At 40.7% G+C, this 24,076-nt stretch overlaps 1 protein-coding gene across 4 annotated transcripts in view; it reads right to left on the bottom strand.

Annotated features, from left to right (window-relative positions):
- The window catches only part of palld (palladin, cytoskeletal associated protein), a 143,043-nt gene that overhangs the window by 51,503 nt on the left and 67,464 nt on the right, over nt 1-24,076 (bottom strand). For 3 of the 4 annotated variants that reach the window (XM_041791859.1, XM_041791857.1, XM_041791860.1), the window contains 9 exons: nt 21,930-22,105; nt 19,338-19,404; nt 18,477-18,591; nt 18,286-18,351; nt 13,954-14,095; nt 13,810-13,833; nt 11,721-11,840; nt 9,846-10,323; nt 5,183-5,218 (listed from right to left, as the gene is read on the bottom strand). In XM_041791859.1, coding sequence (XP_041647793.1) covers nt 5,183-5,218; nt 9,846-10,323; nt 11,721-11,840; nt 13,810-13,833; nt 13,954-14,095; nt 18,286-18,351; nt 18,477-18,591; nt 19,338-19,404; nt 21,930-22,105 — 1,224 coding nt within the window. The remainder of the gene's footprint in view (nt 1-5,182; nt 5,219-9,845; nt 10,324-11,720; nt 11,841-13,809; nt 13,834-13,953; nt 14,096-18,285; nt 18,352-18,476; nt 18,592-19,337; nt 19,405-21,929; nt 22,106-24,076) is intronic. The other variant, XM_041791858.1, reaches the window with a different exon arrangement.

Raw genomic sequence — 24,076 nt, forward strand, 5'->3', positions numbered from 1 at the left:
GTCAGGCCTTCAGGCCAGTCCAGTTTTTCCACAGCAAACTCATCAAACCATGTCTTTATCGTCTTTGCTTTGTGCACTGGGGCACAGTCATGTTGGGATAGAAAAGGGCCTTCCCCAAAATGTTGCCACAAAGTTGGAAGCATAGCATTGTCCAGAATGTCTTGGTATGCATTAAGATTGGCCTTTACTGGAGATGACGGGACTAGCCCAAACCCTGAAAAACACCCCATACCATTATCCCACTATCAAACTACCGCACAACACGGTCAGGCAGGGAATGTTCTCCGAGCTTCCACCAAACCCAGACTCATTATCTGACTGCCAAACAGAGAAGTGTGATTTGTCACTCTACAGGACATGTTTCCACTGCTTCACAGTCCAGCGTCGGTGGGCTTTACACAACTCTATCCAAAGCTTGAAATCTGACTTTGTGATGTGAGGCTTGTACATTGAGCTGCTTGACAGTGGTAGTCTATTCCATTAAACTCCTGCTGCACAGTTTTGGTGTTTACGTTAATGCCAATGGAGGTTAAGAACTCTTCAGCTATGTATTTAGCAGAGCATTGATGATTTACACGCACCAAGTACCCAACCAGTCGTAGACCCATTTGAAACTCTACCTTATGGAGTACAGATTAGGAAGGGGCATAGCTTCAAGTGTAAATTTATATACTGTGCAGCTAATACAATAGTAATTCCACAATAAATTTAATGAGAGTTACTGACCATGTGCATGTTAACTAATGGTTAACTGGAAGTTAATTACACATTCTTTACCTACCAACTATGCCCATTTTTCCCTTTATTGTGAAGTGTTCCTGTGAAGTTTAGTACTAAAAGAACATGCAGTGAGATGAAGAAGCCAATTTGTAATCCATCTATCCTCCACTATGCGGTTAAACTCTGCTTTCTCTGCAAACCTGCGACTTGGATCACGTCCATCTGGCCAATCTGAGCCTCTCCCCTGAGAATTTCCTTTGATTCTTGTCCTGACGTCTGACATCAACGCTGGGCATCAAACCCAAATGCCTACCAACCCTGTTCTCTCAGCCTTCAGCATAGAAAAAACAGCAGCTCTATTTTCACAGTTCAGGTCTCCTGCAGTCTCTCCTGACTGCCAACTCACACAACCACTTCCTCCATCTCATCAGCCCAGTGTTATTGAAGCAAAAACCATGTCTTACATAGGCTCTCCACAAGGTTATTTCTATGATTTCCAAAGAATTATTCTAGATTTGGGAGTATGAACCTTACTTTCCAGTTGCTACAAACAATGGTCTTTAGATTGTTATGTTATTTTACATACCTGTCCCTTTCTAAACTATAACAGATGCTTTTAGAATCTGGAATGTTTTTCTAGGACATCCACAGGTGTTACCATTAGCTTGTTCTTAAAGCTTAAGCATTTAGAAATTCACAAATGTTTAAATTAATGAAAAAAATATTTTCAGCAGGCTGATAATTTCAGAGTTACGAGAAATATAAGGGAAAAACAGACCAAGCACTTATAGGATAACCTATATTTTTGACCTAAAGGACATTAAACCTGCCCTTTGTTTACTGTGCATCATTTTATGCATATAAAATATACAAGACGTCTTTTTTGCATATAACTGACTAAAGAAAGATTTGATTAGGTGTGATATTAAGCTGAAAGGGCAGCAGATTTTGTGTGGAGTAACTATGTCTATAACAAGTGGTACATAGATAGCCGGGCTGGTTCTCATATATTTGATTTCTTAGCTAAAAAAAAAGTTAGATTATTGCAACAGTAATCAAGGCAATATCTGGTGTTAAAACTGAGAACAACATTTGGTAAGGCCCTAATCTTACTACTCCAATTGGCGGCATGTCTGTCTGTGTTGATTAGCACGCCACACCGTTGCTCCAATTGTCCTTGATATCTCTCAGAAGACTTCTTGGGTGTACCAGTAGAAAAATGGTGCCATAAAAAATTATAAATATGTACAGATTTTCATTAAAATCCTCAAATGTCATAATTTGTGGCACTTCCCCTTTGTTATGAACTGACTGTGGAATGTTACTGCATCGTAGTGCCAACAGAGGGCACAGCAGTAAAATGCGGAGGGTGGGTGATTATGTAGCAGAACTGAGAAAGTTGGCGCAGGACTGTAACTTTAGTGATTCATTGAAATGCAGTTGAGAGATCTTTGATCTGTGGCATGAATGAAGACAGGATACAGACTGACTCAAGTTTGCATAAGCAATGGAGACAGCAAACAGAGACAAGGGGTCGGTGAACAAAGGTCAGCGACACAAAGCCAAAGCCTAAGTTGGATATAAGAAAATGCTACAAATGTAGTGGTGAAAAACCAGAGCTTCGTACAACACACGCTATCGGGTCATAGTGCTGCGCCAAGGTGGAGAAAAATTTCTCAGTTCAGGGAGCACAGATGGTCAAGTGGTTTAAGGCGCTACCCATGTACGCAGGTGGCCCGGGTTCGAATCCGGCCTGTGGCCCTTTACCGCATGTCTCTCCCCATTCTCTTCCCTGTTTCCGAGTCTATCCACTGTCCTTCCTCTAAGGCATGAAAAGCCCCCCCCCCCCCAAAAAAAACAAACTTCTCAGTTCAGTCTCTGTCTCAGGTTGTGAGTATAAACTTCTGCCTTCATCTGTTATTTACTAAGGTTGATATCCACATAATACACAGACACATCATGGACAAATCACAGTGTTTAAAGTGAGGGTTCCCTGCAAGGGAGGGAGAAAAAGGGGAGGAAGCAGCAGATGAGGACCTGAATCATATATCACACATTTAAATGACTTGGGACTGATGTGAAGAATGCAAAAAAACAAAAAAAAAAATCAAATCTGTTTAAAAAAATAATGAAGGAAAAAAAACAACAAAACACTTAGCACAATGTGAGCTTGATTTTATTTTCTAATGTGCAAAAAATTCAACTCAGTGTGCAAAGGCCTAAAGAGGATGACATGACAATGTACAGTCTTGATGAGTAGATAGTCATTCTAAGAGAAGAACCAGAAAAGAGCTAAAAAAATAAATAAAAATCTAACATTTAAAGTAAACAAAGGCTGTAGATAAACTATAATGTTAAGGGGGGCATTTTACAAGATATTATTGCAAAAAAATAACATTTGCTCAGAATTAAGCTCAGAACATACAGTGGCCATAAAGTGCCAGTGTTAAGCACTAGGGCTGCAACAAATGATTATTTTTTATATCGACTAATCTGGCGATTATTTTTACGATTGGTCGACTAATCGTGGCTATATGGCATACTATTTTGGATCCCTGTTTTACCTTGCCTTCTTATGCATGCACACCTGTGAAATCTTAATGGTTTAGCAAATTGACATGACATGTCAAGTTGCTACATTGTCAAGGTTTGTTTTTCCTCTAATATAAAAGTATTGAACTGATAACTAAAGCAAATTGCACACTAAATAGCGTTACTGAAAAAAACGTTACCCTAACAAATATCAAAGATGGTTTTCCGACTGATTAACGTACGGCACCAACGTTATAAGTAGGCTACTGGAATTAATCCTCGTGCCTGAAGCACAAAGGGCTCAGCAACTAAATACAAAAGATCCAAAAGTATTCATGCAACTTGCAAACTTGCCCACTCACGGTATTTGGAGACACGGCAGCTACAGTGTGTTTACATTTTCAGGTGCTCGTGCCTTGCCGTAGTGCTGCCATGGTGTGAGAGTTTGACTTGACACAGTTTGCAGTTGACTTGTTTCGCGAATTTGTTTTCTGTAAAATGTTCCCAAAGTTTAGAAGCTCTGGGTCGGCTTTTTGGTGTGTTCTCCGTGCTTTTGGCCATGCTTAACTTCTTCTTCTAAGTTTCTGTGAATAATGTAAACATTGGGAGCGATACTGCCCCAACCACTTCCTGTAGTGAACTGCAAGTACAGATGAGTCCTTACCGACCGGTACTAGATTTTACCAATATAAAAAAACAATAATACGACGCGCTGACACTTGAATTCCCGCGTCAACAAATTTTTATAGTAGACACAAACGATTATGTCGACGAATCGTTGCAGCCCTATTAAGCACAGCTAAAGTTACAGTGGAGCATGAAGGTATCACCCAGATTTACGTTGTAGTGATAGTGAAAGGCTCATGAACCAGTCTTGTTCCTGTTACTAAAGGCAGGACAATCAGGCCTATGCATGGTGATCTGCTTACTCTGATAGTAAAACTCCACTCACACTGATCCTTCTAACTCTGTCTGTGAAGTCTTATAGTTAAACTTTTTCATGATATTGCCTTGTTTTAAAATAGTCTCCACATTGTCTATTAAATTTATGGCTTTTCAACAGAGCGGGTTTGTTTAATGTTTTGGTGCTTATTTAACTGAACTCCAGTAAAATGTAAAAAGCAATAAAGTCACAAACCCTGTTCCTTTTCAAAGGCTGCAGGCTTTACTGTGATCTGTCCCACAGCGCTGTGTGGCTCAAAGAGAAGCAACAATATATCTGACTGTCTGAGCCGCACCAAACAAGAAACTCAGTGATAAGCTCCGAGGGTTTCAGGTCAAAAGTGGTCAGTCTCTGTTTACCTCAGGTTACACAGTGCTGTGTAGCAGAAGTGTGGCCTCAAGTTAGTGCAGAGGCGGCTGTTTATTGTGTAATTTAAAGGGGAAAGGGCAAAGGGGGGTGACTTATGCTTTCTAATTGCTTCACAGTTGGGAGCAAATTGTAGTTGGCAGTAAATTCAGTTGTTATTGGTGATAAATTCTGAGAAAAGCAGCTTTACTGCCTCATTCTTCTATTGCTGAGGTCTGATCTTGGAACTGAAGTGTTCATTTATCAGTAACAAGTCTAGTAAAGTCCTTGTGCCGTATGCACATTTAAAGGTAAAGATTTGTCTTGATATGCACATAAAATGACTAAACTTAAGCAGGTTTTTGTGGCAAAGCGCTGTAACCACACCACATGTGTTGCTCCACAACAAACCTGCACACGTCATAGTAAATGATCAGCTGATTTCACTTAATTCTTGTCAAGCCCTTTTTAATCCTAGAGTATAATAAAAGCTCATTAAAAGGGAGAAGAATCAAGAGTGTTCCTTGACATCATTTCTACTGTTGTGTCTGTGTTTGTTTCCATGAGAGCTCGATTAATGAGGCTACACGTGGCGCCACACAAATCACATCCAGAGCATCACCCTTACAGCCAAATATTTACCTGTAATTTTCTGTCTCCTCCTCTATACCCCCAGCTCTGGAAGCACAGAATTACAAAGTCATAACATTTACAGTATATACACAAACTCATGCAGTACTGTGTAATAAGTAATTAGATCCACTTTGCATGCGATGGAAATAAACCATGAAATGCAAGAACCGAGCTCTGCTTTTAGTCTTTAGTCAAACTTTTTTCTAATCCATTACAACAAGAAAACTGTGTTTTTGAAGGACTGCCTACTGGTAAAGTCATTTTATTAGAGAATTAAAAACATGTATGGTAAAAGTTCCTGAAGCATGTTTGATATTTAGGATTTTAAATCAAGGAGGCAGTAAAATAATTGTTGCTTTGGAGCTTTTATTGTTTAAAACATTTGGTTATTGCTGTTAAACATTTAAAAGGTCAATCAGGATAAATCTAGGAATTACTGCAGTTTATCGCAATTAATCTCTACTTTTTGAAGTTTCACTATTTTGCATTTAAACAAATAACTGCCTTGTTGTTTGGGTACAGACCTGCTTTTATTTTGAGGAAAGGAAATAAGGTACCTGGGGTAGATCAAAGAATATGACATGAACTTAACCACAGAAAAAAGAAGCTCTTATAGACTGAAAATAAGGAAAAAAGGGAACAGTAAAAAGGTAAATGTTTGATATCACAAGCTTCAGATGACTTTAGACTTGTTCACTGAGCTGTGTAAGAGTTTTATAAAGTAAAATGAGACATTAAGGAGCAGTGAAGGGCTTATTTTACAACACTGAGGCTGCGGTAAAATGGTAGAGTGGTTTAACTTAAGTGTGCTGAAAGGGCCATAAGCTTGTGTAAACAAAATGAATGAATTTTTATTAAAAGGAACCCTGCATGATCAGACAAGTTCATCTTGTTGGATAGATATTTGCATCTCTCATACACATCATAAACTAAGAAACTCGCAAGATACCTGCATTTTGAGTCATTTGAGTTTACAAATTCACCAGGAAACCGCCATGTTTTGGTCCCGTTTGGTCTGCGCTGGTGCCGTGATGTCAAAGTTCCACAGTGATCCTATGCAGTAACCTTTTTCAGACTTGCAGCCAGGGTTAGGGCTGCATCTCAGAAACGCAGCACATCTCATGCCCGGAGAATTCTAAAATTAGAGGTCTCTTCTAGTTTATATTTGCACCACGAGCAGTTATCTGTTCATCTACACAAGAAAATGATAAATACAGAGCCATATTTACCTTGTTGAAGCAAATATGTACGTCCACACGGGTAGAAAATGTTTGAAATCTGTTTCTTTATGAACCAGATGAAGGCCACAAGTTAAAATGCGTCTGTTTAAGAAAGTTGTTCCCCGAACTTCTCTTCTTTATGAGGCTCTCTGTTTCCACATTGTTCAGGTAAAGATAAACACAATACGAAAGGACTTCCGGTTTTCGCCTTTCAAAGTAAAAGCCCGCTTTAGAATTTCTTTGAAGAAACTCCATTCTATAATACTTTTATTTTGAAAAGCTCCCGGCACGCTTCCACTATACACTCGATGTAGTCATTTGATGGAGGTTTACTGAGGTAAAACTTTGTAGGAATGGCAGAGCTTTGACAGCAGGGAGACAAAACCAACATGCAGCAAACTCATGTCAGCAACAGCTGCAAGCAGAAAAACCTTCTGAAAAACGGTTACTGCTTAGCAATGGAGAGGAGCGCTGCGGAACTGTGACATCATACTCCTTGACGCGGATGAAAACATGGCGGTCTCCTGGTGAGTTTATGAGCTGAAATGTACTCAGAATGCAGATATGCAGGATATTTAGTGGGTTTTATTCATTTGAGACATACAAATATCTATCCAACAAGATTAACTTGTCTGATCATGCAGGGTTCCTTTTAATGCATTCACTCTGACAGCCACTGGGTTGGTATCTGCTCATTCTTGTTGGCTATTGCCAGTATTCAGAGGCAGCATGATCTGGAATCAAACAAGGCTGATAATTATGATTTCAGATTAGAGAGGCGTTGACTTAATTTGGAGTAGTAAAACAATTGTATTAACACTAGACATTGTATTAACACTAGACACTAGACATGTATTAACACCAAAATTAGCCAGCTAAACAATTAAACCCCCAGTTCCTTGGTAGTCAGTACCAGAAATACAAGCCAATTAACCTTATTCTTAATACTTTCAATTCTTAATAATTTCAGGCCAATAATCCTGGTCGTTTCCAAACTATAACACATTTGCCCTCCACTAGTAGCCACTGTAGCTCTAGTTAATGGTTACTGCCATGCTGCCATAATGCTCTTTAACCCAGAGGTAAACAACAGAAAACTGACAGCACCGATACCATCTTGTATGACAGTGCGGGCTAGCCTGTGGGTTTGAGAACCGGTCGACAATACCTCAGTACTACCAGCAATGTTCAAGGGACCTGACTGACACTTGTTACACAGGGATTTCCCCTTCATCCAGCAGAAAAGGTTCCAAGGGTTTTGCCTTGCGCCTTCATGTGACACGCAACTCATCTAACAGCTGCAGTGTCAGAAGTACTACCCCTGCACAGATCTTTCTGTAGGTGTTGACGTGTGATGTAGTGTTAAGGATAGGGGTGTAAACCCTCCTGGAGGCTCTGGTAGCGAGGGACGCCAGCCGTCTTTCAGATGTGTTAGAAACTGCTGCACCCTTGAGCATGCAGATGAAAGTCCTTGGTCCTCCTGGTCTTACTATAATCTGGTGAGGCCTGGATGTTGACTGATGGCCAGAAGTGCCAACTGGACCCCTTTTTCACAACGTCTCTTCGGGATATCTTTGGGTATCGTTGGAAAAAACATGTGTCTAATGCTGACGTGCTCATGAGAGCGGGGATGGGAAGGATCAGCTGCTTGATACCAGATCAGAACCCGGTAGGCTGGTCCAGACACAGAGGGGGACTGCTTGTGTCATGGAGGGGGGCAGCTGGGAGGACATCTGGAGAGACGGGACATGGGTGTGATGCCGGCCTGAAGGATGACCATCAGGACGCCAGAGCAGTACAGGATCAAGGTTAACATGGCGAAAGCACTGAACCCGCATGTGCTCCCATACCTGACCTGACCTGACCTGACCAGTGGGATTAGCACTATCAGTCTAGAAGACAGGATTGTAGTTGCACAAAGACGGTAGCAGGTTATACTCTCATAAAAAAGGAAAACTATGAGTGATGGCATTCAGTTCAGGAATATGGAAGACAAATGCCAAAGAGGATCAAGAACAGTTAAGATAGATCCCAACTGGTGCGCACCGGTAGTCGAGTGGTTGTGCAGCGCACCATGTGCGTGGGCAGCCCAGGTTTGAGTCCGGTCTGTGGCACCATTTCCTGCATGTCTCTCCCCGCTCTCTTCCCTGTTTCCGAGTCTATCCACTGTCCTCCTATCTCTAACAGAGGCACGAAAAAGCCCAAAAATAAATCTTTAAAAAAAAAAAAAAAAAAAAAAAAAAAGATCTCAATTTATCCAAGACAGGATCACAGAAGCAGGGGGTACATGATCAGGGGCTATTTTTCATAATATGGCTAATGTTAGCAGTAGCAGTACAGCCAATCTTCAGTCCTCTTTGCAGGATAACGCTGCATTCCTGTGCTGAATAACGTTACTTAATGTTTCAATAATGTGTGAGTATAAACTGACACAGCCTATGTACAATTTTATCCTGGCTGATCCCACAAAATGCAATTTAAACTATCTGATCATTGTTGTTTACATCAAAGTTTATTATGCAGCATGTCTGAGCTTAAGAGGCTAATAGTCGTAGGCAGCTGTGTTACAATTTAGGCAGATAATTTGACCAGGATTGTGTGCCTGAACTTTGAAAAAAGAAAAAAGATTTAAATTATCTGATTAGTGATTCTGCACTGACTATCAAGGGATCTGGCGTTTAATCATTTAGCCAGTTAATCGTGCACATCCCTTTAAACCACTGCCCAACCACACAACCCATCTCAAAATAAAATTATTTGTTCATGATCTGCTGTCATTAATTATCAGAGTGCAAATATGAGGCATACTGGAGGCCTCTAAGGGTTTAAGATGCAATCAGTGTCAAAACATCCTTGATCAGAGTCTGGAAAAAGGACAATCCATCTCTTATTTTTTGGGAGTTCCCTCTGCTATAATCTCCAGTTATAATAGAAAACATAAACACAAAAATGAAAAAGAAATCCACCCTAAAGATAGACAAAAATCCATGCTTGTCTATGGCAGACATCTGAAAACAACAGTACTATTGAAAATAAAGCCATTCAAATGCTCAACTCTCTTCTAATAACAGTGACATCCCACCTGATCCCTATAGAGCTCACAGAAAGGTGCTCAGGAAACAAACAACACATAATGGCTCTGTCCCGGGCCGGGCATGCAGTCAGGGGTCAAACAAGAACAATAGGAGCCATCCAGCAAAAGCCACGCAGATCTGTTTACAGCCACAGACAGACGGACAGACAAACGGGTGGGCGGATGGCAGCTGGCAGACTCGCCCTGGCAAACATGATGCCACATTCACACCAACATAAAGACAGGGGAATGCTATTGTCCCAAAGGATATGGGATTCCCCGGTTAACCCTTTCACAAAACTTAAACACTATCATTTCCAGCCTCTCTCCCTCCCTGGTGACTAGCCTCCCCTCAGGGCGCAGACACACCGGTACTCACAGCTTTGGTTTAGGCTTGGTAGGCAGCGGGGGACCTTCTTTCCCAGGAGAGGGAGACAGCTTGCCTGGGGATGGAGGTGCGTCTGGTGCCACCTTGGCTGGACTTTGGACTGGGACTGGGACATCTGTCACTGGATCAGGCTGTGGTGGGGGTGGTGGGGGTGGTGGAGGCGGTGGTGTGGAAACTTTAGGCGGGCTTGGTGGTGTTGCTGGTGGATTTGTGGGTTGCCCATTCTGTAAGGATCCCTTTCCTTTATCCTCAACCTCTGAGCTCATCTGCACAGGAGGCAGGGCTGAAACACTGGGCCAGATCTCCAGCTCCTTGATTTGGAAAGGCTCATTCCCGTTAGGAGGCAGAGTCTTGGGTGGCAGCTCCAGGAGGCTGATTTCTGTGGGTGGGGGAGGTGGGGGGAAGGCTGCTGCATCTTCAAATCCTGAGCTATCTCCAGACATCCCATTACTGGATGAGTCCTCGGATGCTGCAAGACACAAACACAAATGGAAAAAGCCAGTTCTCTTACTTAAATGTTTGGCTTCTTCTTTGTCCACCACATACTGCAGATACAGATTAGACACACAAGAATGAACCCAGCTGATGTGATCTAAAGCAGCAGCTGGGTCCAGTCAGGCTGATGAAATTCCTGTTTATTCAGCTTTTCCTCTGCGGTGAGTCTGTACACACATAGTTCTGTCTGTGCAATTACACAAAGGAATATTTGTTCTTTTCAGTACTCACAAAGAGCTTTCTAATAACTCAGAGCATTCCTACACATAGCAGACAGTACTGCATAAAACTAAAGTTGGTCATCTTATTCAGTATGTTGGCATGCATAACTGAGTCAGGCAACTGTCATACAAGCACCTGTTTTGCACACAGTATTTCCGACTCTACTATGCTATGTTGCAATATGCCCCCTACGGATGAGGACCAAAATCTGGTACCACATTGGCACTGGTGCCAACTCATCCAATACACACCAAGCCAGATCAAAACATGGATTTCAGAGCTATATTTCGGTACCCTGCTACCCTAGTTTAACCCCTGCCAGGCAAAATAAAAGGCGCATAATACAGTGCCTATAAAACGTATTCACTCCCCTGGATGTTTTACCCTTTTATTGATAATACAAATTAATCGTGGTTAATATCATTTGGCTTTTGTTAAATAAAAAATAACTTCCTAAACCACAAAGTGAATACAGATTTCCACAAATGAATGTCAATTGAATGAAATATGTATGTAAAATAAGTGACTGCATAAATATTCACCCCCGTCAAGTTAGAATTAAGTAGATGCACCTTTTGCTGAAATCACAGAACTGAGTCTGTGTGGATAGATCTAAATCAGGCTTGTACATCTGGACACTGCAATTTTACTCCAATCTTCTTTCCAAAACTGCTAAAACAATGTTGGATTGCACAAGGATCAGGTATGAACAACCCTCTTCAAGACCGGCCACAAATTCTCTATTGTGGCTTTGACTCGGCCACTCAAGAACATTCACATTAGTATTGTTAAATCATTTCTGTTTAGCTTTTGCTGTATGCTCAAAAATACATCTCCTAATCTGTAGTTCTCTCACAGACTGAATTAGATTGTCCTCTAAGACTTTCTTATATTTCGGTGCATTCATTTTACCCTCTACCTTTACATGCCACCCAGAGCTGGCTGCTGAGAAGCATCCCCACAGCAAAATGAAGCCCCCACCATGCTTCACAGTAAGGATTGTGTGTTTATGGTGATGTGCAATGTTTGGTGTCTGCCACTCAAAGTGTCTTGTCTGATGGACAAAAAGCTCTATTTTGGGCTCATCAGGCCAAAGAACTTTCTTTCATTTGACCATGGAGTCTCCCACATGCCAAGTGTTGGACATACCTGCAGTAACGGTTAGATGGGCTGTGCTTTTCAAAGAGCCATACGGGTTGGAGGCCGTGCAGCAGAACAGGCCTCCATCCTCTGGGAAGGCCTCAGCTATCACCAGGGTGCAGATCTCCTCTAGAAAAACAAAACAGATCAGAAAAAGCACCTTTAATATGATCTTAAATCTCTATTCAAATATTTCAGAATTATAGGCTTGACTTTAATGAACAGTAATCTGCACAGGTGTGGAATGAATTGACATGCTGGCACTTGATGTGTTATGTAATGGCATGTAATGAGACATTGGGCTGATTTTTGACAGACATGTTTTATCATAACAGGTATGTCATCTAGACTAGTGAATCACTGTCAGTGTCAGACACACAGAGAGCAGTGGAGAAAGACAAACAAGCAGGAACATAAACACTCATCAAGACCAGACAGACACGTAAACAGAGAAGCCCAGGTGTTCAGGGACGTCTGAGTGACTCACAGCATGAAAGTAACACCTGAAACGACCCCTGACTCAGACTGGTGCAAAAAAGTCTGACATAAATGAACACGTGTGTCATTGTTTATCTGTGATTTTTGTATGCTTATATGTTAAGGATAGGGCTGGGTGATACTGGACTTAAATCATAACAATATGTTTCATGGTGATACATGTATAACTCAGTATTCTTCTGGAAAGTAATAAATTGTTACATGACCAGTCCTACAAACTTACATGTGATTTTAGTAATAAGGCATATTAAAATCTCTTCGATATTATGACTAAAAAAATAGAAGTCCTAGATACAAATTACTGGGTAAATTTTAACTTTTAAATTTTTGCAGGCAAACTCTGATAGACTGTCTAAATTGTTCAAAAACAGTGGCAACATTTCTATATACTGAGAGATATTTAGAGTCAACAGCATGTTTTTGTTGGTCAAAGGACACCCAAAGGGAATCCAAGCATGCATGGGGAGAACATGCAAACCCCTTACAGAAAGGCCCTCACTGGAAAGTAAACCAGGAACCTTCCTGCTGCAAGGCAACAGTGCTATCCTCTGCGCCACATATGAGCATGTTACATACTAAAAACAACAGTTTAGCTTGCCTACAAGCAATTCTGCCCTCATTAACACCCATAAAAAAGTAAACCATCAAAATTTGAGAGACAACCTGAAAATTAACCAATCATGCTTTGAGGAGAAATCATGTCTGGTTAAGGGGAGCCAAGCTTGACCTAGGTCTCCCATAGTTTACACTATAATCATCGCTATTAATAAGTGCATAAACTCAATGATCTTCAATCATATTTTAACCAAAAGAGAAGCTCATCTAAACTGCACAAATGCATTTGCACTATTTTGAAAAGTGTTGAGCATCAGTGAGAAGAAACTTTAGCATCTCGTCAGTTCAACCCACTATTTCAATGTTGCCGATGTATTTATGCAAATTACGGTAATGTGCAGAAATTTGTTAGCAACTTCTGATCATCAAAAAATATTACCCAATATTAGGCGTCTAGGTCTTCGGTATCTGTAAACATGGTTCAAAATAATTAGATTTTTTACAATAATGTCAATTATCCTAGTTTAAATGAATAAAATAATAATTTACCATTTGGCCTTCATATTTCAAATAAATTATCTTATCACCAACAAGCAGAATACTGTCTGTGCTTCAAACTGTAAACAATCATTTAAAGCACTGGGCCTGGGATCTTTAATTTAAAACAACATCAACTATATGGATATAAACAATATTGTCTTACATTATATCTTAATAATTGAAAACATATCAATATATCTTTAAAAGTTGATACATTGCCCAGCCCTAGTTGGAGAAAGCGTGTCACTGGGATTCACAGAGTTTCCCAGGGACTCCCTCTGACTCTTAATAATGAGTTTCCTATGAGACACAGACGTATTAAGAGTGCTTTGCTGCAGTCATAAGTGAGTGAGACGTTACAGCTGATAAGGAAACCATCAGAGCAGGTTTTAGCCTCCAGACAAAACTGATAATCATTACTAATTTGATGTACTGACTGCGGCAGGAACATGAAAGACATTCTGTAAGAGAAAGTATGTATTAAGGAGAAAATGAGGAGACAAACCTGGTTCAGCTGCAGACCGAGGCTCTGGTTCACAATTTATTATCCACAGGAAGGAAGAAGGAACACATATATTTGATTATTAGCATATATTTTTTAACTTTTGAAATCACACATGGCTTTGTGACAGGTAAGAGGATCTCTTACTTTTCTGGAGGATCCTGAAATCAGGAGAGTCCAGGATTTCCTCTCCCTGGCGGTACCATCTGACCTGGAGAGGAGGGCTTCCTCGGACCCTGCACTCCAGAACCACCACCTGGCCCTCAGATGCCTGGGCATCCTGCAACAGCTGCACAGAGGAGGGGTAAAGTCACAGACAGGTCAAGAGGAAAAGAGTGAGTAAGTCGATAATGAGCTAATGAGAAGATTTAGAGATGAGTAATGAAAGGGACGAACTTCAAAGTTACAGCGTAATGTAGATGACAAAGATCATCAAAGATGGCACGCTAAAAACAACACCTAAAACACTCACGCTGTTTCATAGCAAAAGCCCACTGTGCCGCCTTTTGTAAAGGAAAGGAACGTTTATTTATAGAGAACTATTCATACAATGAGCAACTTGTAAAAACAGAGCATTAAAACAAAACTGAGAAAAAGGAGGAAGCAAAAAACAAATATATACCAAAAAGCCTAACAACCAGCTGATTTTACCAAGCCAGCTTAAGCAGAGTTTTGAAGCCTTGGCTGGAAATCCCCAGACCACAAAACTTTTAATCCTCAGATTTTGTGTTATGTGAATTGTAGGAGTCAGAAACATCAAAAAGTACTCCTCTTTTTACACTAACAAAACATCTTCCACTTGCACAATGATTGATGAGCCTACATTGGAAAGCTGTTGTTTGCATTGCCAAACATGATTTTAAAAAGTCCTGGGTGTATTTTTGTCTTAGTCTATAAAGTTATCACCCTCCAGAAACCCTTTTTTACTATGTATTGTCCTATCCTATCCAAATAAGCATAAAAATTGTTATTAAAATCAAGACCTGGCCAAGGTCATGGCCGTCCAACATAACCTTGCAAAGCCAATAGACGGACCATGAAAGTTTCCTGTGCATGCCTTTGTAAATAAAGTATACCAGTGCTCAACGGCATGGTTGGCCATCAGGAGGGTCAGGAGGGCACCCATCCCAGGCCAAAAAGGCCAGAGGTCATAAAGTTCTTCCTTTCCTTATGTCAGTAATTGCTGTATGGTTGGTCCACAGGCAGCCATCTCACAAGCCAGTATAGCCCAGTGAAATGGCAGCACAGAACATTATGCTGCCTGTGAGACTGGGCCAAAACTTTCAATATCAAAGGTGGGGGTGGGGGGGTAGGTGGGGGTGGGGGGGTGGGTGGGGTGGGGGTTCTCAAAATTTGGACTAATCCGCTTTTTAATTTGAATCTGACTGGCACATGTGGGCTCCTCATGACATGAACCGTAAGTGTTCACAGGTGTCTGGAGATGTGAAAGTTAAGCTAGTAAAAAACAGAGAAAAGAACAAAGTGGGTGGAGCTGAAAATCTAAGGGTTTAAAAGCACAAAGTGTTAGCCCCATATGCAGCTACACGTGTGAAATAAACTGACATTTTCTAAGATGGAAGAGGAAGTACACGCTGGGGAAATGCATCAGGTGTTATCCTTCAGCAAATGGCTCTCAGCGTCTGTAAATAAATGTGCCTCTTTCTCTCTGTGACTGTGTTTCCTTGGCACTGATGTATTTTGGGAACACCAAAGGTTGGATATACATCAACAGTCCGGTATTGTATGTGTGTATTTGTGTGGGTGTGCTGTATGGGTGACATCATTGGAGGCGACCATCCTCTCATTGGGATGATTAAAGCCCACAGCAGCTTTTAAAGGAGGCGAGTGGAGGTGAAGAAAAACAAATGTCTTTTTGTAATGAAGTGGAAAATGATTTAGGGCCTGACTGGCTCAATGAGAGTGAAAGAGACCTGACCCTTGTGGGTTTGGCAGGGCCGTTTGAAGCTCTGCCTCAGCCCGTCTCAGTCTCGCCATCACAAGACCCACAGCCCGAGGGAGAGGGAGACGGGGGCTGTTAGGGGAGTGATGAAGACTCTGAGCTGCAGAGAGGGTGTTCATGAACTGGAGGAGGAGCTCTCATCAAAGTGCGTGTTTTATCTGACCCCCACTGCTGGAAGCCACAGCCATGCAAACTGTTATTATGGGAAGGCAGAGACACAGAGAACATCTGTATCAGGTTCTACATGTTTGCAACATGCATGATGGACTGTATGTAAGTAGGGTCAGATCTGGGATTGTTTTCATGGTTTTGGCAAAGTCTTTGTGCTCCTATGAGAAGTTTTTATCTGGTTAACAGAATAAATTAACAATAATGCCTCTTTATGACACTAAAAGGCAGGAAAGACAATCAGCTAAAGGTTAAACATTTTTATAAAGTAATTACAAAAGCCTGAACCTGCTTATAGGTTATGGGGTAGTTCTTTAAGAAACTGAATTGCACATGTGCAGAATAAAACCTTTAAAGAAACAAAGTGTCTCACTTTATACTGGAGCTGCTAAAAATCAAGCCAACCTCAGTGGTTAAGAAGTGAAGCCAGTATGTGAGCGCAAAAAACTGCAACTCCACTTGAAGTGGCCTGCAGAACCATGGGAAGTCACGTGCATACCCCATGTCAGCCTGGTTCGAAATCTGATGTTGAAAGGAATGTCTTTATGGAAACACAATATATATTTTTTTAACTAATCTGTTTTGGTTTCAAGAAGGATACAAGTTTTGCTAAATCAGGAGCATGTCTGATACGACTGCAAGCGAGCTCAATGTGACATTTGCAAGGAGGCTAAAAGCCCCAGCTCCAGCTCTTCATCTGTTTTAGGCTGATGTAAGTTAGTTTGCTTTCAATATGGCTGCTGCTGTGGATTGGCTTCAAAAGCCCCTTCAATAACCAAACAGCTAAGTCACTCAGACTTCTTCCAGCACTTTCAACAGTCTAAGAACAAAATCTACACAAACAGAGAGTTTCTCACAGGGCCTTTAAATCAGGAAATCTCACACAATAAATACACAGAGGACCTTTTATCCTATGTATAAAGAAGTTCATGAAGATATATTATTCCATATTTGAGTGAAACCTGACATGGCTGATAACTGACTATAAAAACGGACATAAACTCAGCAATGTCACCTACTGGTTTCTCAAGCATAATTTTATGAGCAATTCAGACCAAACTCATTTATGAATAATGGTATAAACATATCTTTTCCCTCTGTTAAAATTGTCACTTTCACATGGGTGTGTATAAGACTATGGGGGCTTTTGTAGCCAGCCTCAAGTGGAAACTTGAGAAACTGCACTTTTCTGAACTTCTGCATTGGCTTCATAACCTTGAAAGCAGAAGGATTTGCCAGACTCCATGTCTGTCATCGGGCAACTCCATCTTGAAAAGCTCCAATCCACAGCATTTGTGCCAAAGCGAACACAGTGTCTTTAGAGGAGAATGTGGTTGTAGCTATGAGCAGGGTTTACTAGTATTGAAAGCTGTTTGCAATGGCTACTGCAAGTGCGGTGATTAGCTCTGATGTAGCTATAGAATAGCAGTATTACCAGAACTGACCCACATTTCTGTATGAAATAAAAAGTTAAAACAACACTAAAAGGTTTTCATGATTGAAAATATGTTTTGGCTCTTCTACCAACCTGCTTTGGCATGAGTCTGTGAGAGTTATGGGGGAAGGAGTTTGTTGCAGTATGAGTTGGTTTAACCAGCTCGGTTTTAGCTTGGTAAAGCAACAGCCACAGTTTTGTCAGTACAGGACAACAACTATTTTTAGATAAAGAGCCAGAGTGAAAGCTTTTCATGGAGGAAAAATGTTTCTGCTCTTCAACCGGTCTGCTTCGGCATGGGTGTGCGATCGTAACAAGTAGAGTTTGCTGAAGCATCCAATGATTGCAGCCACAGTAGCTATTATCTAAAATGTAGCTGTTGGACAGCGGCAGTTTAATTGGAAATAGACCACATTTCTATTTAAAAACAAGAGCAGAGGGTCACACCAAAAGTTTGTCTTGGCAGAGAGGATCTTTATGCACGTCTCCTGACCGGTCTTGGCATGAATTTTGATTCACAAACTATAGCAGTGGTAGCCTATCACCTCATGAGAAGGGCACACATACAACCTCATTTTGTCTTGTCGCTCTGATTGGCCCATCATGAATGTGACAAACAGAACATTCTTCCAATCACCTTCCAAGAATTAAAAAAAAAAAATCCTGGCCTACCAAAATGCTTTGCAGGTTTCCCAAATGAATGTAAAATGTATACATGCGATGGAGAATGGAGATATGAAACAGTCTATCTAGCGTATCAGGTTATTGGCTTAATTTTTCAACAACAGAAGGTGCCACTAGTTACTGACCTCTCTTGTACTTTTTCCAAGCTAATTTGGAGCTAATTTCTGTAGCTAGATCAGAAAGACAGTGAAGAATGTGATGTCTGTATTATTTAATATGTTTGAACACTTACCTTAGTGAATACAGGAGGACCTGACACCTCATTACCATACAGTGACAGTGACACTGGGCTCTGCATCTGAAAGACAACGAAAACATAGAGAGCACTTGCAGAAGAGCACTTCTTTACATCAGTGAGAGGAATTTTCTGTGGTATACTTTCTGTCATGAGATTGGATTGCAGGCGTAACCACAGGTGCTTACCCGCTGTGGCTGAGACAGCGACTGGACTAAGGTGGAGCGGTGTGGAAGGACCTCTGGGGTTTTGGGTGATGACGAGCGTATCGTCAGGGACACTGAAGTTGTCTTCTTCTGAACTCTAACATAAACAAAGAATAAAGACATGAAAGAACTTCACAATTTCAAGAGCCTGTGTGCTTTTTGTTCTAATATGATTGTTGAATTGAAGTAAAATGTCACAACAGCAATTAAGATGATATCAGGGATCTTGGCTTTGATTGGTAAACAGAAAAGGGATCAGGAAGTTGTCCAGATGGAGGCAGATTTAAACAACAGATAATGATCAAAAACATCCAAAAAACTGTACAGCAATCAGACGCTTACTGTAATTCTGACTGCAGAATTCTTCTCATGCAATATTTAAGACATAGGTTTTAGAAATTCTAACATACATCTGATGTTAATCTCTAAAGAAATAACCTAAATATGTTTCAGTTTTTGGCAGACTAATTGCAAAACAAAAAAGTGCCAAAAAAAGCAATGCACCATAGTTCATGGCCCAATCTTATTAACAAGAGGAGAAAATTCTGTGTTTTCAAGAGAAAGGGAAGTAAAAGCAAAGAGTGAAGGCAGGAAATGATTAAAAAGACTTAACATGAGTACCTAAGTGAGTGAGACAATCCTGGTTGGGTGATTTTTTTACCACATTAACCCTCTGCCCCTCTCATTATCTGCCCCGTGGCCTGTGGGTTATTGCGCTTTAAGGGCCTATTAAGGGTCTAGTTAAGGGCAGCAGGCCTGATTAGCCACTGCAGGGCTCATTTGACCTGTTCACAGGGTTCAAGCCTCATTCGGTCACAATAGGTCATGCTGATACACACGTACTGAGGCATGTTTCCTGATTTGGACTTTGAAGCAGCTCCTTCTCCGTCTGAGTCTGATGAGGAAGCTCCTGTAGTGACAAAAACAACAGCACAGACAGTTATCTCCATGTGATACATCCACCTTATCTTTAATAGAAAATAATTCTGATTTTTGGCCCTGTGGTGGCTTGCTGATTGCTCTGCTGAGCCACGAATAAGAGAGCCCTCTCTCATAGCAAACATTGTTGGGCTAGGAGCAGGCAAAGCCAGTTTAATCATGACAAATGCATTCTTTAAATTTAGCATTGTGGATGACTACTCTGACAATTCAACCAACAATCACAAATAAATACATACATATGCTTGAAAGAAAAATGTTTTAATACTGATGATATATGATATAAGGTAGCTCTTATCTTTGTTTCTGTAATTTTATCTAACTAGCATTACAATCAACTTAGAACTTCACATAAATGCTTGTCTATAAGTCTGATGTGCCATTAGAAGACAGCTATACGTTAGCCAACATCACGAATATCAAATATAATTAATAGTTTTAAAGACTGCAGTTATCCTCACACACCCTACTGTATCTTTACCTTTATCATTTCACTTAGGCCGGGTTAATAATAGAATCAAATCAATTCAAAATGAAATAAAGTCAGTCCAATTTTAGAGCATTTTAATTGTTTCAAATGTGAAGGTGGATAAGAGATTTTTCTAACCTAGCAACATCAACCAAGTGAGGCAGGGCTAAACAAAGGGTCAATTAAGACGAATCAACAACATAAAAAAGGTATTCACCCCCTTGGATGTTTTGCCCTTTAACTGATTTCATAAATCAATTACGGTCAATTTGGATTTTTTGACAGAAAAAATTACAAAAAAACCAACATTAATGTCAAAGAAATGAAGTATTTCTACAAAGTAATGCCAATTGAATACAATGTGTAATGTAAAAATAAGTGAGTGCATAAATACCCCTTTTAAAGTGACTGACCTAGTTCAACAGCTGTCAAGCCAATTAGTGCTAGTGATCTAACAAGTAGTGAAATGGGGATCACCTGAGTGCAGTGAATGTGTCTCAGTAATTGTAGTACAAACACATCTGTGTCTGGAAGGTCCAGTTAACGGTTAATCAGTATTCCTGGCTACCATTACACCATGAAGACAAAATAACAAGACAGGGTTAAAACAGAGAATATGGCTGACTGCAGTTATCTGGGATGCCTGTTGTTATGCCGGACACGGGAGAGGAGGTGCTCCGCCTACTCCTCTAAACAAGGTAACCACATCACCTAGAGCATTAACCTGACATGCCAGATAGTATTTCATATATCCATTGCACAGATGTATTTCACATTCATCTGAGAAAGCTCCCATAGAAAGTGTCTGGGATTGTTCATGTCAGTCACAGTCAGGGGATGGAAACAAAAAAATTTCCAAGGCAATAAACATCCCCCAGAATTCAGTTAAATCCATCAACAAGAAATGGAAGGAAAATGGCACATGTGTAAGTCTGCTTAGATCAGGCCATCCTCACAAACTGAGTGACTGTACAGGAAGGTAACTAGTGAGAGAGGCCACCAATACAACAGGACTACTCTGAAGGAGTTACAAGCTTCAGCAGCTGAAATGGGGTGGCAGCATCATGCTGTAGGGATGCTTTTCAGCATTCTTATTCAGTCTGCAAGAGAACTACAGCTTGGGAGAAGATTTATTTTCGGGCAAGACAATGGCCTGAAGCATACCGCAAAAGCTACACAGATACAATTTAGAGACAAAAAGGTGAATGTTCTGGAGTGGCTGAGACAAAGCCCAGACCTCAATCCAATAGAGAATTCCTGGCAGCACTTGAAAAGGGCTGTTCACGTCCAATTCTCATGCAAGAAGAATGGAGCAAAATTGCAGCATCCAGATGTGCAAGCCTGATTGAGACCTATCCACACAGACTCAATGCTGTGATTGCAGCCAGAGGTGCATCTGCTAAATACTGCCTTGAAGAGGGGTAAATATTCATGCAGTCACTTCTTTTGCACTACATGTTTTCATTTAACTGGTATTACTTTGTAGAAATCGCTTTTACTTTGACATAGGGGTGTTTTTACAGGCACTACATTCCATTAAAAATCTCTTAATTCCTTTAAGAGATATTTCAGTGATTTAGCTTATGTTTGTCATGATTTCAAAGGTTTATTGCTGTTGCAAAAAATGGTGCATGTAGGATCCAACTTCATCACCTGAAGCCTACATGTAAATACTGTGGAGATGGTGGGGCTGAAAACAAGAGCTAAATTCTGCTACAGGGTTGCAGATTTTGACATATGTCAAGTGTAAATTAAGAGCAGCTCGAGTTACTGAGCTATCTCATGGGCCTTAATGCACAACAAAGATTACTTTCCTAAATGTCCAAAAAAAAACAAAAAAAAAAACAAAAAGAGGAGCGCCAGTGTAGCTCTGTGTGTAGAGCAGGCACCCATAGGCAGAAGCTATAGGTCTGTCTTCACCTGCTTTCTCTCAACATGTTTCCAGTCCGTCCTCAGCTATCCTATCAAATAAATGTAAAATGCCCATGAAACAATCTTTAAAAAAAAATCAAAAAAGAATCTCTTACCTTCAATGTAAACCTCAGCGGAGGTGTTATCTGCTCCCAGACTGTTGGAAGCCACGCAGGTGTATCGTCCGGTGTCGTCCTCAAAGGCTTCAGCAATCACCAGCGTGTGCAAGTCACCATCCCTCCAGATCTGTATGTCAGGAGAGGTGTGCAGCTCTCGGCCTTCACAGAACCACCTGGTCATAAAAGAAGAAAACCATTATTTCTTTAGAATCGTCAACAAATAAACTAGGATCTGCTGTAACAAAGTCTTAAATAAAAGAGAAGACTAAAACATTTTTAGGCAAGTGAAATTTCCGTTGTTGTTTTTTAAGAACTTAAATAATTAACCACCCAATAGAAAATCTACCTGCATATGGCATTTGACTGATGTTAATTTCAGACCTTGGACTGAGTGTTTATTCACATATATAAGTTTTCTCTCAAAGCATACACACCAACAGGCACAAACAGAGCCATTTAAAAACTGTATAATGTAACAGAATATGTAAGACTGAAAACACCACAACTCATATGAGCGTATTACTCAATGGTCCCAATACCAAACAGTTTAATATTACATTTAGAATTGTGGCTTTTCTAAAACAGGTATATTTCTCCACACAAAAAGCACCAGGCCTATCATGTACTAGATTTGACCCACAACTCATTCTGTTGCTATGGTTGGTATATCAGCTGATACAAACAATCAACTTTTACAGGAATACTTGCTGATACCAATATTGTGCCGTTAGTGTTAGTAGATCTGGTTGAGTTCAGCATAAATAATGTATAAAGCAAAAATAAATTACCCCCAACCAGTATTAAAAAACAGTTTTTCATAATTTAAGGGGAAATCTTAACCTTAAGAAACTTAATGCTGGAGCAACAATGAAGAGTAAGTGTAGAAATATCTGGGCGAGCAGATGTTTGAGTGGTTTAAGGCGCTACCCATGTACACAGGCAGTCTAGGTTCAAACTGACCTGTGGCCCTTTACCGCATTTCTCTCCCCACTCTCTTCCCTGTATCCGAGTCTATCTACTGTCCTTCCTCTATAAATAAAGAAATTGAAATAAAATCTGAAAAAAAAAAAGTGTAGAGATATCTGTGGCATGGATTTGTGGAACAGTTTCAAAAATGAACTCAAACAAAGTAAAAACTTAAAAGCTAACAACTGGGGTGCACACATAGCCTAGCGGTCTAAGAAGCTACCCATGTATGCGGGCAGCCCATGTTTGAATCTGGCCCATGGCCCTTTGTCTCTCCCCACTCTTGCTCCCGTTTCCAATTCTATTCACTGTCCTCCTGTATGTAATAAAGGCATGAAAAGCCCAAAAGTAAATATTAAAAAAAAAAAAAAAAAAAAGCTGGCAACAACAGCCACTAACACCGCCTGATCAACAGGAGACTACTGAATGCTACCTATTGAGGTAGCATGGCATTGGTGCATACTGATGCAATGGCCCGGCACTCCATCACTAGCATTAAAACAAAGCCCTACACTCATACCAGAACTGATATTCTGTGTATAGGAGACTGCTTCTTTGACTACTGCAAAAGCAAGCCCACACAACTTGCATCTTTCCTGACAGAGATAATCTGGAGAACGGGGCACTCAGAGACTGAAAGGAGGACGTGGAGGCAGCACGACACCTACAGCCAGGTGAGGAGGAGGCAGAGATGGCGTTGTGCGAGAAGGCAAAGGCAGGGCAAACGAGCCAGGCTGCAGGCTAGGCTAAGAGTGGCCCCACACAAACCTGTCATACTGAGCTTCCTTTTCACGGGTGCCTGCTCCCTCGCCAGTTGGATGGACAACATGAGGCTGCAAATTTTGAACCACTGTTTGGACGACTGCGTTTGCGGCTACAGAGGAGACTGCCAAACGAAATGTCATTGTGTTTGCAATGCAATGACAATAAACTATATAGCTATCTATCTAAAGTATCATCTTACATTTTCAAACATGTACCATTTGTTTCATGCTAGCTATGGAAGCTGATACTTTGTAAAGGATCCTTTTATTATCATTTTTAGCTCTACTGTGTTCATTTTTTTGTCAACTATTTTTCTTGTTTTGTTGGCATGTTCCAAATAAAGATATTAATCAATCAACTAAAAATACTAAAGAGAGAAATCTGAGTAACATACCCTTAAATAACTCTTTTAA

This window comes from Cheilinus undulatus, linkage group 7 (assembly GCF_018320785.1).
Source record: "Cheilinus undulatus linkage group 7, ASM1832078v1, whole genome shotgun sequence".
NCBI lineage: Eukaryota > Metazoa > Chordata > Actinopteri > Labriformes > Labridae > Cheilinus > Cheilinus undulatus.